The sequence below is a fragment of the Marmota flaviventris genome, chromosome 7, assembly GCF_047511675.1.
Source record: "Marmota flaviventris isolate mMarFla1 chromosome 7, mMarFla1.hap1, whole genome shotgun sequence".
Classification (NCBI taxonomy): domain Eukaryota; kingdom Metazoa; phylum Chordata; class Mammalia; order Rodentia; family Sciuridae; genus Marmota; species Marmota flaviventris.
This window is the reverse complement of record NC_092504.1, coordinates 11,276,921-11,296,950: the sequence shown is the minus strand read 5'-3', so window position 1 is coordinate 11,296,950 and position 20,030 is coordinate 11,276,921. Positions and strand designations below refer to the sequence as shown.

The 20,030-nt window shown below is 32.7% G+C and overlaps 1 protein-coding gene across 1 annotated transcript in view; it reads left to right on the top strand.

The window, feature by feature from the left end:
• Fbxl5 (F-box and leucine rich repeat protein 5) overlaps positions 1-19,082 on the top strand; it is a 43,344-nt gene extending 24,262 nt beyond the window's left edge. Inside the window, exons 9-11 of the mRNA XM_027939366.3 lie at positions 385-1,110; positions 12,009-12,157; positions 18,300-19,082. Coding sequence (XP_027795167.2) covers positions 385-1,110; positions 12,009-12,157; positions 18,300-18,376 — 952 coding nt within the window. The 3' untranslated portion in view covers positions 18,377-19,082. The remainder of the gene's footprint in view (positions 1-384; positions 1,111-12,008; positions 12,158-18,299) is intronic.
• The last annotated feature ends 948 nt before the right edge of the window (positions 19,083-20,030 follow it).

Below are 20,030 nucleotides of genomic sequence, written 5' to 3'. Positions count from 1 at the left end.
ACAGATAAACTCTTCTCTTTCCAAGGCTAATGATTATCAATTTCTAGAGCTTATTTCTTCTGTATCTTCTTTCATTAATCATTGGTTATTCTTTCTTTCGTGTGTATATTTTACTTTTAGAATATTAAACGTAAGTTCTTCCCATCTTTGTCCTTCTTCCATTCTACCCTTCCGTTAGGCTAGCAATACTATTAGTTCCTAATTATTCTTATTCTTTTTTGTATCCCTAACACCAAAAATAATGCCTGATAATTGTTATTGTGTTTGAATAATTACAGTAGATTTAAAATTTTTCTTTTAATAATCCTTCTAGAAACATGTATTCACATGCTTTTGAAGAAATTAGCAATATCCATTAATTGTCTTGTAACCTCTTAATTACAGTTGGTCTTGGCTTGGTTGTTGCCAGAGTCTTAGGCATCTTGATCTGTCTGGATGTGAGAAAATCACAGATGTGGCTCTAGAGAAGATTTCCAGAGCTCTTGGAATTCTGACATCTCATCAAAGTGGCTTTTTAAAAACTTCTGCAAGCAAAATTACTTCGACTACATGGAAAAATAAAGACATAACCATGCAGTCCACCAAGCGGTATGCCTGTTTGCAAAGTTTAACTGACAAAGGCATTGGAGAAGAAATAGATAACGAACACACCTGGACTAAGTCTGTTTCTTCTGAAAGTTTCTCTTCTCCTTATGTGTGGATGTTAGATGCTGAAGATTTGGCCGATATTGAAGATGCTGTAGAATGGAGACATAGAAATGTTGAAAGTCTCTGTGTAATGGAAACAGCATCCAACTTTGGTTGTTCTTCAACTGCTTGTTATAGTAAGGATATTGTTGGACTAAGGACTAGTGTCTGTTGGCAGCAGCATTGTGCTTCTCCAGCTTTTGCGTATTGTGGTCATTCATTCTGTTGCACAGGAACAGCCCTAAGAACTATGTCAGCACTCCCAGAGTCTTCTGCAATATGTAGAAAATCATCAAGGACTACATTGCCTAGGGGAAAGGACATAATTTACTTTGGGAGTGAAAAACCTGATCAAGAGACTGGCCGTGTACTTTTGTTTCTCAGTCTTTCTGGATGTTATCAGATCACAGACCATGGTCTCAGGTGAGTAATAAATTCCAGAGTAATGGACATGTTCTTAGTCTCAAATGACTTTATTTAAAGCAAGAGGTTTAACCAATGTCTGACTTACTTCAGAAAGGTAGAACAATATGACTTGATACCATCATGAACTTTTTCAGCCAGTTCAAACCCTTTGTGATATAGAAAAATATAAATTTAAGTTTAATAAATACTTTGTAAATGGGTACTTACATTTTTAAAGGTATTTTAGTGGATCAATAAGATGGTTTTTATAGATAGTATAACAGAAAATATGTATACCATATTTTGTTGGAGTGTATTATTTGTGTATATTATGATTTCACATAGAAGATGTGAAAAATAAAGAATGTCTGTGGAAGTAATTTAGTTATACAGCGGCTGAAGTGTGTGCAAAAACCAAAGCATTTCCGAGCTAGGCTGTAGGTTAGTTGTGTAATAATAGTTTAGAATTTTTTATTTTTAATTATGGTCTGCTTATTGCTTTCTTAAGACATAAAAGTAGCATGTAAGAGAAGTTCTACATTTTCTTTTTTCTGTAACCATCATCTTTTAGCAGATTAAACCGAACCACTTTTTTTTCCCCCTAGAGGAAAAAAGAGGTAGATGTGAAACATTCATTAACCCTTCTTCTGAATGTTTTATGGGACCCACTTGGAACTCTGTTGGTCATAAGTACTCTTATCCATAGTGTTGAAGACAGTTCATGGTTCACTGGCTTTGGAATCAGACAGACTTGGTGTTGATTGATTGTGTTTTTCTGTATAGCTAGCATAGCTGTGAGGCTTACATAGGTGAATAATTGTAACATAGAGATGCAGAGATGCAGGATACATTTTCAGTAAACAGTACCTGCTATGTAATAATTGTTTGATCTTTGACATGAGCCTTTGGAAAACTGATTATGTATTTCTCTTTAGGAGAGAGACGTTCACATATTTCGGATATGAAAAATTTACTTAGCACAAACCTAATACTCCCTAGCATCAAAAAATATACTTAAGGTCAAGCATGGTGGCACATGCCTGTAACCCCAGGGGCTCCAGAGGCAGGAGGATCGAGAGTTCAAAGCCAGCTTCAGCAGTTTAGCAAGGCCCTAAGAAACTCAGTGAGACCTATCTCTAAATAAAATACAGTAAAGGGCTGGGGATGTAGCTCAGTGGTTGAATGCCTAGTACCAAAAAAAAAAGTCAAATTGTTTTTCTTCCTGAGGATTTTCATGAGTTTGATGAGGATTTTTGCTTTTAAGATAGTCTGCACTCTTGAGTTCAGATTCTCTTTTTAATTACCTTAAAGCACTCCTTTGAAATTATTTAGGCATTTACTGAGTGCCTGCTCTTGCCCTGTTCTAATTGCTAGGGATCCAGAATAAAGGAGACAAATTTCCTGCCTCAATGAAGTTTACAGTCTAATGGTAGAAATAGATAGTAAACATAAAATAGATAAAATATTCTAAAGAAAAATAATATAGGATTACAGGATAGAGAATACAGAATGCTACTCCATTGTTTTATGAAGCAGAGAAACTTTTGGGAAAAAAAGCATCTTTTGAGTAAAGATCTAGATAAAGTTAGTGTGTTTTGTATACATTTCCTGGGAAGAGTCTAAGGAAATAAAATACAGATTTAGAGTTTACCTCTTTTTGTATTCACTATATTAGATTAAAAAATGTTTCAATTAACCACTTATAGTAATATAGTACTAAGTACAACTGGTTTCTCTAGTTTGAGAAAAAATACAACTAATGGAAGCATACATCTAAACTTTTGGGAACAGAAACATTGAGGTATACTAATTAGGAACAGTCACTGTATCTCTTTGCATTCGTCACTGAGTTTTATTCAGGGATAAGTAGAATGAGTTGTGGCAAGTTTATTATTTGGTGCTTGCTAAAAGCATAACTGTAAAAGTGTAGGTTGACAATCAAGGTTTTAAATTAGAATGAAGTCAGAATTGCATGTGGTCTTAATATTCTATTTTGTGATTTTCATTAGGAATGGAATAAATCTTGAATTTTGATAAGAAAGTAGTCTCTTTTCCAAATTCTTAACCTTCTTTTTGAACCCTCTTAGAGTGGAATCATATACTTGTTCATTTTTAGTCTGGCGTATTTCACTTAGCATGTTTCAAGGTTCCATTCATATTATACCATGTGTCAGGACTTTTATTCTTTTTTTTTATAATTAAATAATATTCCTGTATTTTTTATTGTGTTTTGTTTATCCATTCATCTGTTTGTGGATACTAGTTTCTCCTCCTACCTTTTGGCTATTATGAGTAGTGTTGCTGTAAACACTAGCATGCAAATGTTTGAGTCATTGTTTTAATTTTATTCAGCAGTCTTTTGTAGTTTTCAGTGTACAAATCCATGGTGATTTTTATTCCTAATTATTTTATATTTTTTGATACTGTTGTAAATGGAATTGTTTTCTTAATTTCCTTTCCATATTGTTCATTGCTAGTATATAGAAATAAAACTGATTTTTGTGTGTTGAATTTATATCCTCTTATTTTGCTGAATTTATTCATTACCTCTAACATTTTTTTAATGAATTCTTTGGGGTTTTCAGATGTAAGATCATGTCATTTACCAACAAAGTTCATTTTACTTCTCACTTTGCAATTTGGATGCCTTTGATTTCTTTTTCTTGTCTAATTGTTCTGGCTAAAATTTCCAGTATTATGCTAAATAGAAATGCCATCACTTTTGATTATCATAGCTTTGTAGTCAATTTTGAAATTGAGAAGTGTGTGTGAATCTTCTTCTTTTTCAAGACTGTTTGGCTATCTGATGTCCTTGGAGGTTCCTTATGAATTTTAGGGTCGTTTTTTCTATTTTTGTAAAGAATGTCCTTTGGATTTTGATAGGGATTGCTAATCTGTAGATCCTTTTGGTTATTCACTAATAATAATGACAGCAATATTAAGTGTTCCAGTGTATGAACATGACTGTCTTTGTATCTATTTTGACCATTTTAAATTTCTTTCAGCATTGTTATCATTTTCATCGCACAAATCTTTCACACTTGGTTAGTTCCTAAGTATTTTTTTTGATGCTATTATAAATTGACTTATTTTCTTGGTTTTTCCAGATGTGTGTTTAGTCTGTATCCTGCTATCATGATGAATTAACTTTATTAGTTCTAGCAGGCTTTCTGTGGAATCTTTTAGGATTTTCCATATATAAAATGGTATTATCTGTAAAGAGATGATTTTGCTTCTTCCTTTCCCATTTGGATGTCTTTTATTTCTTGTCTAATCACTCTGGCTGGAACATCCAGTATTAAGTTAAATAGAAGTGGCAGTAATGAGTATTCTTAATCTTGTTTTTAATCTTAGGGAAAAAGCCTTAATCTTTCACAATTGACCATTATGTTTGTTTTCATATCTGACCTTTATCATATGCTTTTTCTGAATCAATTGAGATGATCATGTATTTTCCCCCTCTAGTAATATAGTGTATATTATGTTGACAGATTTTCGTATGTTGAAAGTTGTTAAAACCCCTTGGTCATGGTATATAATCCTTTTAATAAGTTTCAGTTTTCTAGTATTTTGTTGGGGAATTTTGCATCTGTATACATGGCCTTGTAGTTTTCTTTTTGTGTCTTTGAGCAATGCTGACCTCACAGAGTAGGAAGTCGTCTTCTTCGGTATTTTGGTAGAATTTAATAAGGGTTGGTATCAATTCTTAAATATTTAGTAGAGTTCATCAGTGAAGCTATCTGGTTTGGCCTCTTCAATAACTGATTTGTTGTTCTTGCTTGTTATAAATCTGTTCAGATTTTCCATTTCTGCTTTAAGTCAGTTTTTAGTGCTTTTCCTAGTCAGTTTTCTTGAAATTTGACTATTTTGTGTAGGTAATCCTATATATATATAGTTGTTAGTAGTACTATCTGGCAATTTTTTTAAAAGTCTGTAAAATTGGTAATAATGTGCTCACATTTCTAAGTTGTTTAATTTGTGTCTTTTAATCTAGCTGAAGCTTCATCTTTTTTTTTTTTTAATGTCAAAGACTCAGCTCTTGGTTCTATTAATTTTTTTAGTCCACTGATTTTTGTATTTTCTGTTTTGTCTTTGCTCTAATCTTTATTATTACCTTTTCTCTGCTGGCTCTGGGCTTGTACTTCTTTCTCTAATTCTTGAAGAATTAGTTAAGTTCCCAACTTTCTTTTGTTTCTTTTCTTTTTCCTTTTCCCATTCCCTCCCTCCCTCCCTCCCTCCCTCCCTCCCTCCCTTCCTTCCTTCCTTCCTTCCTTCCTTCCTTCCTTCCTTCCTTCCTTCCATTGAACCCAGGGCTTTGTGCATGCAGGGCAAGCACTCTACCAACTGAGCTGTATTATATCTCCAGCCCCCTAACTTCCTTATTTAATGTTGGCATTGACCCCTATACATTTCCTTCTACGACTTGCTTTTCCTGCATCTCAGAAGCTTTTGTATGTTTTTCTGTTTTCCTTTGTATCAATTTCCTTTATGATTTCTTCTTTAATCCATTGGTTGTATAAGTGTATTCTTTAACTTTCACATATTAATTAATTTCATTTTCCTTCTGATAATTGCTTTGTAATTTTATACCATTGTGATTAGAAAAAATGCTTTGTGTGATTTTAATCTTATTAAGTCTTTTTTAGCCCAACATATGGTTCATTCTAGAGAATGTTCCATGTACACTTTAGAAGAATGTGTATTCTGCTGTTGTGGGTGTGGTGTACGTATGTATGTAGGTAGTTATTTTTCTTTTTTGAGAGGGGACACTTTATTTCTTGTGTAATTGCTTGTGATTGTACTTCTGGTATTTTGTAAGATACAATGGTGAGAGTGAATGTCCTGCTTTGTACAGATCTTAGAGGAAAAGCTTTCACTTCCTCTCCATTGATTACAATGTTAGCTGAGATTTTTTTCTCCCCATAAATGGCCTTTGTTTTATTGAGGAACTTTCCTTTTGTACCTAAACAGTTAAAAGTTTTATTCAAGAAAGCATGTAGAACTTCATTGAATGCTTTTCAGTGTCAGTTGGTATCATCGTGTAGTTTATGTCTTTCATTCTGTTAATGTGATGCATCACATTATTGATTTACTTACTTTAAACTAGCCTTGCATGCCAGGGATAAATCTCACTTGATCACTGTTTAAATTTGATGTGCTGTTTCTATCTATGTTCATTTAGAGACATTCACTTGTAGTTTACTTTTCTTGTGATATCTTTGATTTACGTACGTATCAGGCAGTGCTGGCTTTGTAAAATAGGTTAGCAGGTACCTGCTTCAGCTCTCCTTTGATGTGTTTTTTTTTTTTTTTTTTTTTTTGAAGAATTTAGAAAGTATTGGTGTTTGAAAGTTTAATAGAATGCAACTAACTAACATAGCCAATGCAACTGTAAAGCTATCTATCTGTTCCTGGGATTTGCTTTGTTGAGGGTGTTTTTTTTTTTTTTAAACACTTATCTTTTAGTTAGGGGTGGACACAATATCTTTATTTTACTTTTATGTGGTGCTGAGGATTGAACCCAGTGCCTCACTCATGCTAGGTGAGCACTCTACCACTGAGCCCCAGCCCCAGCCCATGGGGGTGTTTTAATTACTACATCTATCTTTTTATTACTATCTATCCAGGCCTTCTAATTCTTATCAGTTCATCTTTGGCAGGTTTCATTTTTCTAGGTCTTTATCAACTTGCTCTAGGTTATTGAATTTGTTGGTACATAATTATTCAAAATAGTCTGTTAGAATCCTTTTCATTTCTGAGGAAATGAAACACTCATTTTCTATTTTATATATTCAAGTCTCTTTCTTTGAAATAGCGAAGGGTTTGCTGATTTTATTTTTTCAAAAATCCAACTCTTGGTTCTGTGCATTTTGTTTTCTGTGAACTTTGTTTCTCTGTTTGATTTATGTGTGTCCTAGTTTTTATTATTTCCTTCTTTCTTTTAACTTTGGACTTAGTTTGTTCTTTTTTTTAGTGCCTTAAGATGTAATGTTAGACTATTTCTTTAGCCTATTTCTATTTTTAATGTAGCATTTCTTGCACTAAATTTTCCTTTTACAACTGCTTTTGCTGTATCCCATAAGTTTTTGGTATGTTGTGTTTTTGTTGTCTTTTGTCTTTTGTTAAAGACTTGTTTTGTAGCCTACCATATGGTCTGGTCTATCCACAAAAGTATTCCATGTGTGTTAGAGAAGAATGTGTATACTGAAGCTTTCAAATGGAGAGGTCTTTAAATATCAGGCAAATTTTGTCTAAAGTAAAGTTCGATTCTAGTCTTTCCTTATTAATTTTTTGTCTGGCTTATTCATCTGTTGTTAAAAATAGGTATTGGAAGTCTTTTACTATTATTATATTACTGTTTCATCCTTCATGTCTATTTGCTTTGTATAATTGAGTGCTCCAATATTGGGTACATATATATGTTACAGTTGTTTTGTCCTCTTAATTGAGTTCTTTTTATCATTAAATAATGACCTTTTTTATCTCCTTAGCTAGAACTCTATTGTAGCTAATTAAATATAGCCACCCTTGCTTTCTTTTGGTTATCATTTGTATGGAATTTCTTCTTTCATACTTTCATTTTCAGCCCATGTTCTCCTTAAGCCTAGTGGTAATCTCTTAGGCAGCCTATAGTTGGGTCGTTTTCAATCCATTTATCTACTCTGTCTTTAATTGGAGAACTTGATCCATTTATATCCATTGTTATTATGGATAGATAAGAAGTCATTATTGCCATTTTGTTAATTTTTAAAAATTTCTTGGGCTGGGGATGTGGCTCAAGCGGTAGCGCGTTCGCCTGGCAAGCGTGCGGCTCGGGTTCGATCCTCAGCACCACATAAAAACAAAGATGTTGTGTCCACTGAGAACTAAAAAATAAATGTTAAAAAATTCTCTCTTTACTCTCTGTCTCTCACTCTCTCTTAAAAAAAATTCTTATTATTTATCTTTGTAATTTTGGAGACTTTCTGTAGTGCTGTTTTGATTCCTTTCTCTTGACTGTTTATGTATGTTATAGTTGTTTGCTCTGTGTTTACCATAAGGCTTGCCTAAAACATCTTACAGTTCTGATAAATCATTTTAACAACTTCAGTTGTATACATGAACTCTAGACTTTTACCTTCTGCCTCACAATTTATATTTTTGATGTCACATTTTACTTTAAAAAAATATTTTTAGTTGTATATGGACACAGTACATTTATTTTTATGTGATGCTGAGGATTGAACCCAGTGCCTCACATGAGTTAGGCAAAGTGCTCTACCACTGAGCTACAACCCCAGCCCACAATTTACTTCCTACATATGTATGTCTGCCTGCCTGCCTGCCTGCCTGCCTTCCTTCCTTCCTTCCTTCCTTCCTTCCTTCCTCCCTCCCCTCCCCTCCCCTTATCTCATCTCATCTCATCTCAGCTCATCTCATCTCATCTCATCTCATCATCTCCTGGCCTACCAAGTTTCTACAGAGAAATCTGCTGATTGCATAATGAGGATTTCCTTACATGTAGCTTGACTTTTCTTCTTACTGCTTTTAAAATTCTTTGTCTTTTACTTTTGACAGTTTAATTAAACTGTGCCATGTACAGCACTTATTTCAATTAAATATCTAGACATTTTTGAGCTTCATGCAGCTGGATATCCATATCTTTTCTAAGATTTGGACATTTTAAGTAATTATTTCATTAAATAAACTTTCTGTACCTTTGTCTCTTTTGTCTCTCTTCTTTTTGTAACTGTCATAATGTGATTATTTGCTCACTTAATGACTTTATGGTGTACCATAAGTCTCATAGGTTGTCATCACTGTTTTTCATTGCCACCCCTCCTTACTAGGTAATTTCAAAATACCTTTCTTTAAATTCAGATTGTTTCTTTTGCTTGATCTATTTTGCAGTTGAAGCTCTCTTTTGTTTTTATTTCATTCATTGAGTTCTTTAATTACAAGATTTGTTTGTTGGTTCTTCTTCTTCTTTTTTTTTTTTTTAATAATACCTGTCTCTGTTGAATTTCTTACTAGATAATAAATTGCTTTTCCTGATTTCATTGAATTGTCCCTGTTTTCTCTTGTATCTCACTGAGTTTCTTAAAGTTAATGACTTCATTAAGTTCATAAAGTTTATGTTTAGCTGTATTTGCTCTGTAACATCTCATTATTGATTTCTGTTCATTTATTACATTTCTATCACAGTTTATGTCACTTTTGGGAAACCTTTTCTGATCTCCCAAGGCCCTTCTCCATATTCCCAGGCGAGCATTCATCATATGATATTATAATTGCTGTTTACTTTTTTACTGGTTTGATTTCTTACTAAGGTCAGTAAAGCCAGTGGCTGCACAAATCCCTTACTCAAGTATATTTGTAATATGAAATTTTATACCCCATGCAGTTTGTCTTGCATTGAGAAACCCCTTGAGAGCTTTTATGCCATTTTTTGAACTGAATATTTTAATTTTATGAACTGTTCCACATTGGGTAGTGGTGGTGAGGAACAAACCCTGGTGCAGTGGCAATGCCTGTAATCCCAGTGACTCAGGAGGCAGGAGGATCACAAGTTCAAGGCCAGCCTCAGCAACTTGGTGAGACACTGTATCAGAATTAAAAAAATAAATAAATAAATAGAAAGTACTAAGGATGGAACCCCCAGCGTTGAATTCTCAGAACCAAAAAAAGAAAGAAAGAAAAATTATTAAACTTTAAACCCTGTATTGTCTTATTATTTCTAATACTGTGGTCCTGTCAAACCATGGAGTTTCTGAACTGCTGCTGCTCTTAACTTAGTCTATAGAGATGGTAGCAATCTATGATGTGAAAACAAAAAAGTTCTTTAAAGCCAAAATGTAAGATAAAAAACATATTGTTTTCCTCTTTTAAATGTGCATTCACAGAACTCTCAGTACTCTCAGATACTTCCTAAGGCAAAATTCTCATATGTTCAGTATGCACTTGATTCTAAAATGTACTCTTCTCAATCTCAAGTGTTTACATACTTCCTAATTTCTCTACATCTGCATAATGTTGTTGTTATTTTTTACTAAATTCATTGTATTGTTAGTTTCTTAATTTTCTCTTTCCTTTTTCCACATTTCTCAATTTTTCCTGTTGTAATATTGTTCAATAATTATTATTATTATTTTTTTTTTTAAAAGAGAGAGAGAGAGAGAGAATTCTTAATATTTATTTTTTAGTTTTCGGCGGACACAACATCTTTGTTTGTATGTGGTGCTGAGGATTGAACCCGGGCCGCACGCATGCCAGGCGAGTGCACTACCGCTTGAGCCACATCCCTAGCCCTTGTTCAATAATTATTATACGGAATACTGATGTTCTTAGTTTTGTTCATATATATATATATATATATATATATATATATATATATATATATATATATATGCCTTTATTTTAATGTGGTGCTGAGGATTGAACCCAGTGTTTTGCAGGTGCTAGGCAAGCGCTCTACCACTGAGCCACAACCCCAGCTCCTTAGTTTTGTTCTTAATATATGTTTTGGCTTTACCACTCTTGTTTTAGTACTCTTTCATTTTATTCTATTTATATGAATGTTTATATTCCTGTACGTTATGCTAGTAGATTTTTTAATTGATATGTAATTCATATGCCTTAAAATTAACCCCTTTTTAAAAGTATAAAATTTAGTGGGTTTTAGTTTTTTTTTTTTTTTTTTATAACTGACTTTCTTTTTTTTTTTTTAATTTTTATTGTTGGTTGTTCAAAACATTACATAGTTCTTGACATATCATATTTCACACTTTGATTCAAGTGGGTTATGAACTCCCATTTTTACCCCGTATACAGATTGCAGAATCACATCGGTTACACATCCACTGATTTACACATTGCCATACTAGTGTCTGTTGTATTCTGCTGCCTTTCCTATCCTCTACTATCCCCCCTCCCCTCCCCTCCCCTTCCCTCTTCTCTCTCTACCCCATCTACTGTAATTCATTTCTCCCCCTTGGTTTTTTTTTTTTTTTCCACTTTCCCCTCACTTCCTCTTGTATGTAATTTTGTATAACCCTGAGGGTCTCCTTCCATTTCCATGCAATTTCCCTTCTCTCTCCCTTCGGTTTTAGTTTTTTATGAAGTACTGAATATTTATAAGTACTGAATTCTTTCCCAGAAAGAAACCTAGTACTTATTAGCAGTCACTCCCATTCTCCCTTGCTCTCAGCCCGTGGCAAAAGAAGCCCTGCCTTCTTTTTCTGTGGATTTATTTTGGCATGATAATATTAATGGAATCATAATGTGTATCATTTTGGGTTTGCTTTTTTCACTTAGCATCATGTTTTCAAGGTCCATGCATCTCATAACATGTGTCAGTACTTTGGGCTACATAACATTTAATGTAGATATGCCACATTTTGTATATCTATGTATTAATTAATGGTCTTTTGAGTCATTTTAAATTTTTGGCTATATGGATAATGCTGCTGTGAATAGTCATGTATAAGTTTTTATATTGGGTAAGTACCTAGAAGAGAAACACCAGGTTATAGGCTAAATGTAATTTTTTGAGGAACTGTAATACGGTCATTAGGTTTTAAAACTTTAGTGATCTTCAGAAAAAAAATTGTTTTTTGATACTTTTTACTTACTTAGGCAATCTGGTAAAAGGAACATTACAGTCCCAGGGTTCAGTACTTCCTTCCTATAAGAGCTGATGCAATGTTCTTATAAAGAAAAGTTTCATAGATTCTTTAATTGAATTTTTTTAGGAAAAACCTATAGTTTTTCTGAGCTAAATGTATTCCTACCTGATGATTAGGTTAGTTATCAAGTGTGTTACAGAAATTCTTAAATTTTCTTGTTCCCAAGTTGAAAGGTTTGCGGAACTAGTGGTTCAGTGGACCAGGAGCATAAGCATTTTAACGGATCTAATTGTCGAACCATTTCCTTTATAGGGTTTTGACTCTGGGAGGAGGGCTGCCTTACTTGGAGCACCTTAATCTCTCTGGCTGTCTTACTGTAACTGGTGCAGGCCTTCAGGATTTGGTCTCAGCATGTCCTTCTCTAAATGATGAATACTTTTACTACTGTGACAACATTAACGGTAATGCATTTTAACAATGAGATAATTTTGAAGGAATTGATTTTTTAAATTCTAGCCATTCTAATACTTTTTATGGTTTCTATTTTATGGTTTCTATTTGTAGATTCCTAATTACTCAAATTGTTTTACTTTCAGATTTAGTCCTTTACATTTGATAACATTTTAAACAATCACAGATTTTCATTAATTAACTTCTAGAAAGGTAAGTTTTTCTTGTGAGATAGATGTTTCAAGTATCTGTTCTGCTAGGCTTTTGATGCGTATAATAGATTAATTATTTACAAATGGTAAGTTATTGTAGAAATACTAAAATTCTTATAAAAATTTGAAAATTCCTCTGGTATTGTAGCTTTCACTAACAATTTAGAGGTATTGATGTTTCAGATACACTGATTTCTTAGTGTATCTGAAACTTACACTGTTAGATTCACTGATGATACACTCATTTTTCTTGTAAGACAGATTTATTTAATCTAGTATATTAAAGAGATGCCTTGGCAATATCAACTCTTTAGGAATTCAGGGTCTGGTTCCAGGTAAATTTCAGTGAAGATTGACAGGGTCATAGTATATGGGGTTGAGAAAACGCTGAGATGCTTTAGATATGACTGAAGTTTTCATAGTATTTTGGAAATTGATTCCTGAACCTACTTTTAAATGTCATCAGATAAATATTTCATAATTTGTTTGTTTGAAGCCTATCCTACCCTATAGTGGGCCTGTTTAATATATACCCAGTGCCATTTTGGCACTGATACATCATTGGTAGAGGCTGAATTTCCCAGAAGCATAAAAAGCTGCCCTTCAATTATTAATAAACAAGTGAACCTCCTATGTTTATAACTGGAAGAAAATTTAGATCACTCAGATTCTGCTATTAACCTATCTTTTTATACCACATACTGTTGCCTTTGAGAACCCAGTTCATTGTAATAGATCAGGAAGATCAACTGAGTTTTTCTCACACAGAACAATTGACAGGAGCCAGGAAAACTAGAAAGAGTAGTGACAAAGTAGAGGAGTTAACAAGTTGCTATTTCTCAGAAATTACTTTTTTCTTATATATAAGAGATGGGAATTTTAGTTCTTCTATTCCTGGAATCACATTGGTTTGCAAGATATGGAGTTCTTGATATTTAGCATTAAGTTGGAGCATATCTTTGCTCTCTTTTGCTTTAGTATACAATCAAGAAGCAGTGAAAATGATGTTATTTTTGTTGCAGGTTGCTAAGCCTATAAAAGCAGAGTATGTTGATGTGACGAAGCAGTTACCTTTGTGGACAAAAAGGGGTTGAGAAGGGATTTTTTTTTTTTTTTTTAATATAAACAAAGTTATGTCATTGAAGCTTCAATGTACTTTCTACTTATAGGGCATATTATCAAAACAATCAGTAAGCAGTTATTTCTTGTAGGAAAAACACTTTATTCAGGAGTTAGGAATAAATCTCACAACCTTATTTGTTACATTTATTTTTGGCTATATAAATGTTTGGAGTTGTGAAGTATTAGGTTTCAGTTAATTTTTATTATCTGCCTTTTTGTGTTTATGCCTTTTTAAACTTCTTGAAATAATTTAAATGATAGGATGTATTTAATGCTTAAAGTCTTCTGTATTGTGTCAATATTCTTTTTATCTTAATTTGTTTTGAATATATAACTACTATAGTGTTCCAAAGTAGCTGCTATATTCTTTCTGTTCAGTGAAAAAAATTTTATAAATGGTTGGTAATTTTTTCAACAAATGATTGACTTTGGAAGATAAGAAAGGAAATGATAGTGCTTGAATTGTTCAGATTTAAATTTTCTTTTATGACTTGTTAAAGCGTGACTTGTGAGAAATGGAAATCTAGCTCACAGGGTGACTAGAAAGTATTGGAATTGTATTCATTTTGCAAGATGTCTTGACACAGTGTCTTTTAAAACAGCTCAGCTTATACAGTAATTATTTTAGTAAATGCAGGAGGGGAGCTTTTTATTTACTATTTCTGAAAGCAGCCAGTATGTTTTAAGATATAGTGTTATAGAATAACACGAAAACATTTAGGTGACAGATCGTATTTTAAATATTTGAAAGTAACTTTTAACCAAAATTGTATTTTGTTAAAATCTGTAAGTAGCTAAAAGAATATTGATAAACATTATTCATATCAGTAAGTGATAATTAAAGCAGAATGGTCTGTTTCCTAAGCACTAGCACTAGCAAATTTTGAAGATCATTATTAGATATTCAAGCAATAACTACTCTACCAAAATTAAAAGTACTGCTATAAGATGAAAATTTCAGTTCTTCCAGTGATTCTTCATGGCTTTTAAATCTGTTAATTGGTTTGAATTTAAATGATTCTTAGCCATAACACCTACAAAATTCTTTGTCTTTTAAGAAGTGTTAATTGGAATGGCATAATTTAGAGCTCTGAAGAACATTTGAAAAATGATAGCAAATAGACTTATACTGATTCACATTTCAATGTATGTATAGTTTATGAATTAAGATAGAGTAGCTCATAGTTCTGGAGGTGATACAGTTTCAGATGATTTGCTTTCTTACATTTCTAATTTAAGTTAAAGAGGAATTAAAGGTAAGTGAAGGTAAGTGCAGATGTATAGCATAAGTTATAGTACTTAAAACCTAGGAAAGATAAATCCATTCTGTAGTAAAAATTTTGGGAAATAATAGCTACCTTCATCTAATATTTAAAATGTTTTCTTCCAAAAGTTATTCTTTGCCACACATTTTAAATTTTACTTGATACATAATCATTAAATAATGTTATTCTTTATGTAGTTTAGCCCTATATATTATAACCATTTGGATTTTCTCCTACAAAGAGGTTGGAAATTTGCCCTGGATGAGTCAGATATTTAAAGGGAACTCTCATTAGAATTGTTAATATCTCTCAAGTATAGTTAGCTGTCTACCTGAGGTACTTGGCAATTCAGTGTATCCTAGTTATATTTCTTTTTGATGCTGCCTTACTTTTTCTGTTGTCCATGTGTTTTCTTTTCTCATCAGTCCTTCTGTGATGCTTGTTATATTAACCTTGCTCACAGTTGCCTTGCTTTGGGAATTGCTATTCTTCCCTGTTTTCTACAGTTTGAGACTAGATTTTAAACAGAGGTGTCTTCACTTTTACTTTGATCTTCACAATAAAATGCTTTGGAAAATACTATTACTTTCATGGATCATTAGGATCAGATATCAATAACTGCTCTGTTAATGACCTTATGATGCTTTTGTAATTATGAGGCATTTAACATGTTAGTGATTATGTACCTATAGGATTCCCGAGATAGAGCCTACTTTTACATTTGAAAACACCAGTATATTAATTTCCTCTCTTTATCATTTAGAATTTCACTGAAATATATTCTAGTACATATAGTAAGGAATTGATGCATTTTATATCATTATCAGCAAGAATTTTGTGATGAGCTGACATCACAATTGTGTTGGCATTTCACTTAATCCAGGGCACAGATTTTTATGTTTACATTATTCTTCCTTTTCCCCCCACCATGCCTTAGACTTTGAGGGTGGAGTGACCCAGATAGACAGGGTGGAAACTGAGGATGCTAGGCCCTTGTATCTTTGGGATAGGGTGGTACAGCTCTCTAGTGTCTGGATAGGCATGAATCTCTAGGAGAATAGTTTTCTTGGTCCATTGCCCCCATGGAGGCTCCTGTTTACATTTTTTCCTTGAAACTTTGCTTCCAGCCATTGTTTCTGATTTTTCCACTGTTGGATTCAGTATGAAATTTCCTTCTTTAACTTTCTGCCATTAAAAAAAGGGGGGGACATAGATAAGTGCAGCCGACAATACCTATAGTCCTACCTGTTTGGGACGCTGAAGTTGGAGGCTTTCTTGAGCTGAGGAGTTTGGGGCCAATCTGATCAACATAGAAAGAGCCAGTCTCTTTTAAAAATGTAGACATTTTGAAGAATTTTTGGGTGTTTTAGCTTGGAAAATTGAGTCTTATTGTTTCATATTTCTCCCTTAAAAGCTGAGGATAGAATTATATACTGATAAAATCATAGTCAGATATAATTTCGCAAAACCCAGCAATTAAAAATTTGTGTACAGACTAAGTGTCAAGGCAGGGAGATGGTAAGTGAGGCATTGCTTAGATCTTGGAGAAAGGTACTAGATGGTTGGTAGGCAAAGCTATAACCATAGAAAGGTTGAGCAAAGACAAAGAAATATGGGGGTCTGGGTGATGCATGGTAGGTAAAGCTGAAACATATTCAAAGGGAAAACTGGCCAAAGACTGACAGTGAGTGAAGAGTTTCAAACTATAACATTCCTTGATGGGGCATTTCTAGTAAATACTAATGTGTACTAAAAAAAATTATCTTGACTTTGTGGTTAAGATGGCTTCACAATGTACCTTATTTTCAGAGAGAATAATATTAACAAAAAATGCTTTGTAAATTTTAAATATTTGACACATTTAACTTTCAAAAGTGAAGATTTTTATTTTGAAGAAATAAAAATGACTTGTAGTGATCTAATTTTATACTTAAAGTAACTGTGGAATAATTTAAAATATATAAACAGTACTATAATGATTCTAAATGTACCGTTAGCTTCAGCAGTTATAAAACCATGGCCAGCCTTTTTTCATCTGTACCATTACTTATTCCCATATGTGCTTCCCCTGTTAATTTGAAACTAATCCTAGACATCATGTCAATATTAAAATTAAGTATAAATATTTAAAAATAAGTGAAGTCATAAGCTGTTGCTATCCTACACAGATGTGTACAAGTTCACTATTTCTTAAAGATACATTTTGAAACTTATTCCATAGTGAAATGTGTGAACATTACACTTTAGTGACTATATATCCCTTTTCTTTTGTGTATGCCTCTTTGGAATGGAAGGAGAAGTTATATATGTTCAGTTGCAAGGAATTACTTTATTATAGTAGTATTAGCATAGTATTCTTGTTGAAATCTACTTAAGAAAACAAAACAGTACAAATTTAAAATACATTTCTAGGGGCTGAGATTGTAGCTCAGTTGTAGAGTGCTTGCCTCGAGTATGTGAGGCACTGGACTTGATTCTCAGCACTGCATATAAATGAAAAATAAAGGTCCATCAACAACTAAAATAAATAAAATTTAAAGAATACATTTCTAAGTTAAGCTAGGTATCACTCCAGCATTTTATAATTTTTCACTTACAATCCATTTGCTATGTTCCAATGTAAAGTTATATTTCATATACTTTTTTCATTTTTTGATCTTTATAGTATAATTATAAATATTTTGGTTGTCATAATGGCTACATAAAGAACTAATTAATTGTTTTTTGTTCATGGTGCAGACATCCTGAAAGACTTCAATATAGTTGAAATAACTCTTCCACATTTGCCTGCCTTTATGAAACCTGTCATTTATACAGAGTGCTTTACATTTGAATATGTGCTGTGAAACTTTTTTGTTATTTTCTAATTCTCAGCTAGGTTCCTTAATGGATCTTTTATCTAATGTCTGGGTATCATAGTGTGACTGGGATAATTATCCACAAATATTTTATTACTCTTCTTTGTAAGTGAATCACAGTTTTTTATTATGTTTAGGTGTTTGTTTACTCATTATATACTCAAATTTTGGAAAATAATTTAATCCTAACATGATTTTTTTCTTGCTACAAATGTTAAATAAAAATATGAAAAACATATTAAGTCTATGTCTCTCTAGTATATTTTGTTTTAAACTTGGAATATGATACTCATTGCTCAATACTGGATTCTTTAGCTGACTTTTTACATAAAGATGAGGTTGTTTTTGCCTTAATTACATTTCTAGGAAAGATGTTCAGAATATAAGAATATGTCTTTAAATGAGCCTGGCAGTTTTATTTCTAGAGATTGTCTCCTTTTCTTCTTGGGTTTTTATTTTGTAAGATTGTTGCCAAAGAATTATTTCTTTACCTTCCCCAATTTGCCTTTTAGACCATGAAAGAAAAGTCAAGTTGCTATTGGCAATTTTTTTCTGAATAAGATTTTTCTGTATAAGATTTACTTCTGTGATATCAGTGTACTGCTAGGAGAACAAACTTCTTAGCTACTTCATAAGAAAAACTATTATATGATCTCTAAGAAATTCCTCCTTTCACATTTCTCTGTTTTCATACAGGTCCTCATGCTGACACCGCCAGTGGATGCCAGAACTTGCAGTGTGGTTTTCGAGCCTGCTGCCGCTCTGGCGAATGACCCTTGACTTCTGACCTTTGTCTACTTCATTTAGCTGAGCAGGCTTCCTTTCATGCACTTTACTTATAGCACATTTCTTGTGTTAACCATCCCTTTTGATTGTGTCTTGTTTTGGCCCCGTTTATCACAACTTCAGAAATCTTAATTTACCAGTGAATTGTACAGTGTTTCTCTTGCAAAATACATTTTTGTTTTAGAAAGGGGTTAGGTTTTTTCATAAGGGCGAGAGCAGTCTTATTTAATTTCTTTTAAATGGAATGCTTTGAAAAGAATGTTACTAATGCTATGCCATTTAAAGTATTTTTTAGGTTATTTTGAGTTTTAAAGTCACTGGGGTTATCGCTTCATAGAAACACTGTACTAAGCTCTGCAGATCTTTTCAGATACACATTTCTGAAATTTTATTTTCAAAGACCACACTTTTTGGAAATGAATCTCTCTTCTGTAACATTTTTGTTTATTTGAACAATTATCCGAGGGCCAATTCAAATATACCCACATAGGAGATTCTTTAAGGTTATAGAATAAATTGGCTTTTTGGTGTTAGCTCAGTGAGCTAGAAGAGCACCAGCCTATTTGTATTTGCTTTCTTCCAAGACCCCTGGTTCCCACTGCTGCCCATATATTGTCAAATTTGGGAGGGATTTTTAAAAATTCCACAATCGTTTAAAGAAATGTATAAATAAAATCTACTTTGAGGATTTTACCAAGTAATATCTTTTGTGTTGTGATTTTATTTTAGATCTCAATCCAGATTAATGTTAGTATAAAATAGTATTAAATATAGTATTAAATATTTTGTCTTTTGTGTTTCATGATCCTGACAATTTTATAGACACTGAGTATTATTGACTTGAATTTTCTTTTTGAAATGAGTCATTCAGTAGTCAAAATTTGAATCTATGTTTTTATCTTAATTGCTTTTTGTGAAAAGATTGTGAAAGTGAGACCTACCATTCAGAAAGGCATATATTAGGTCCATTTTATGTCATCCTTGTTTAATTTTATGTCATGAAGAAGAAAAGAGTGCCATGCCACTTTTTTTTTTTTTAAGTAAAACTGGGAAGAAGAAAAGAAGTAATCATAGTCAGGATCTTTGTGGCCTTTGGCATTTTTAGTTGGGAGTAGGACAAATACACACTACAGAAAGGCAGATTTCACTTTACACTCAGAAAAAAAACAAAAACAAAACTCTTTGTGCTGTCTAAAGATGAAGAAAAAAGTCTTCTGTTGAGTATAATAAGAATTTACAGGTGCTTTTTAATTCAACTAACACTTGAAGGAAACACAAAGGAAAGTTTTATTTTGTAAGGTTGATGGTTTCGTAGTTACTGTATTTTTATTTCCCTGGGTATTAATAACGTTTATTTGAAAAGTTGGCATCAGGGACTATTTTGAGAAGACAAACTGAGAAATCTTCTGGAGTGAGTCTCATCTTGCCCAATACTTCATCTTCTATATTTACACAGGTTGAATGATAAAATTGAATATCTGCAAGGATTCTCCTGAGTCATCAAGGAAGGGCTCGGGTTTATCTCTTGTGTAATCAGACAACAATATTTTTGAGGGAAATTTTTTGATAATCTTTATGGGGAAAAAGTCATGGTTAAATGATGTTTCAGAACTTGGCTTAAATGTTATCTTTGATAAATTA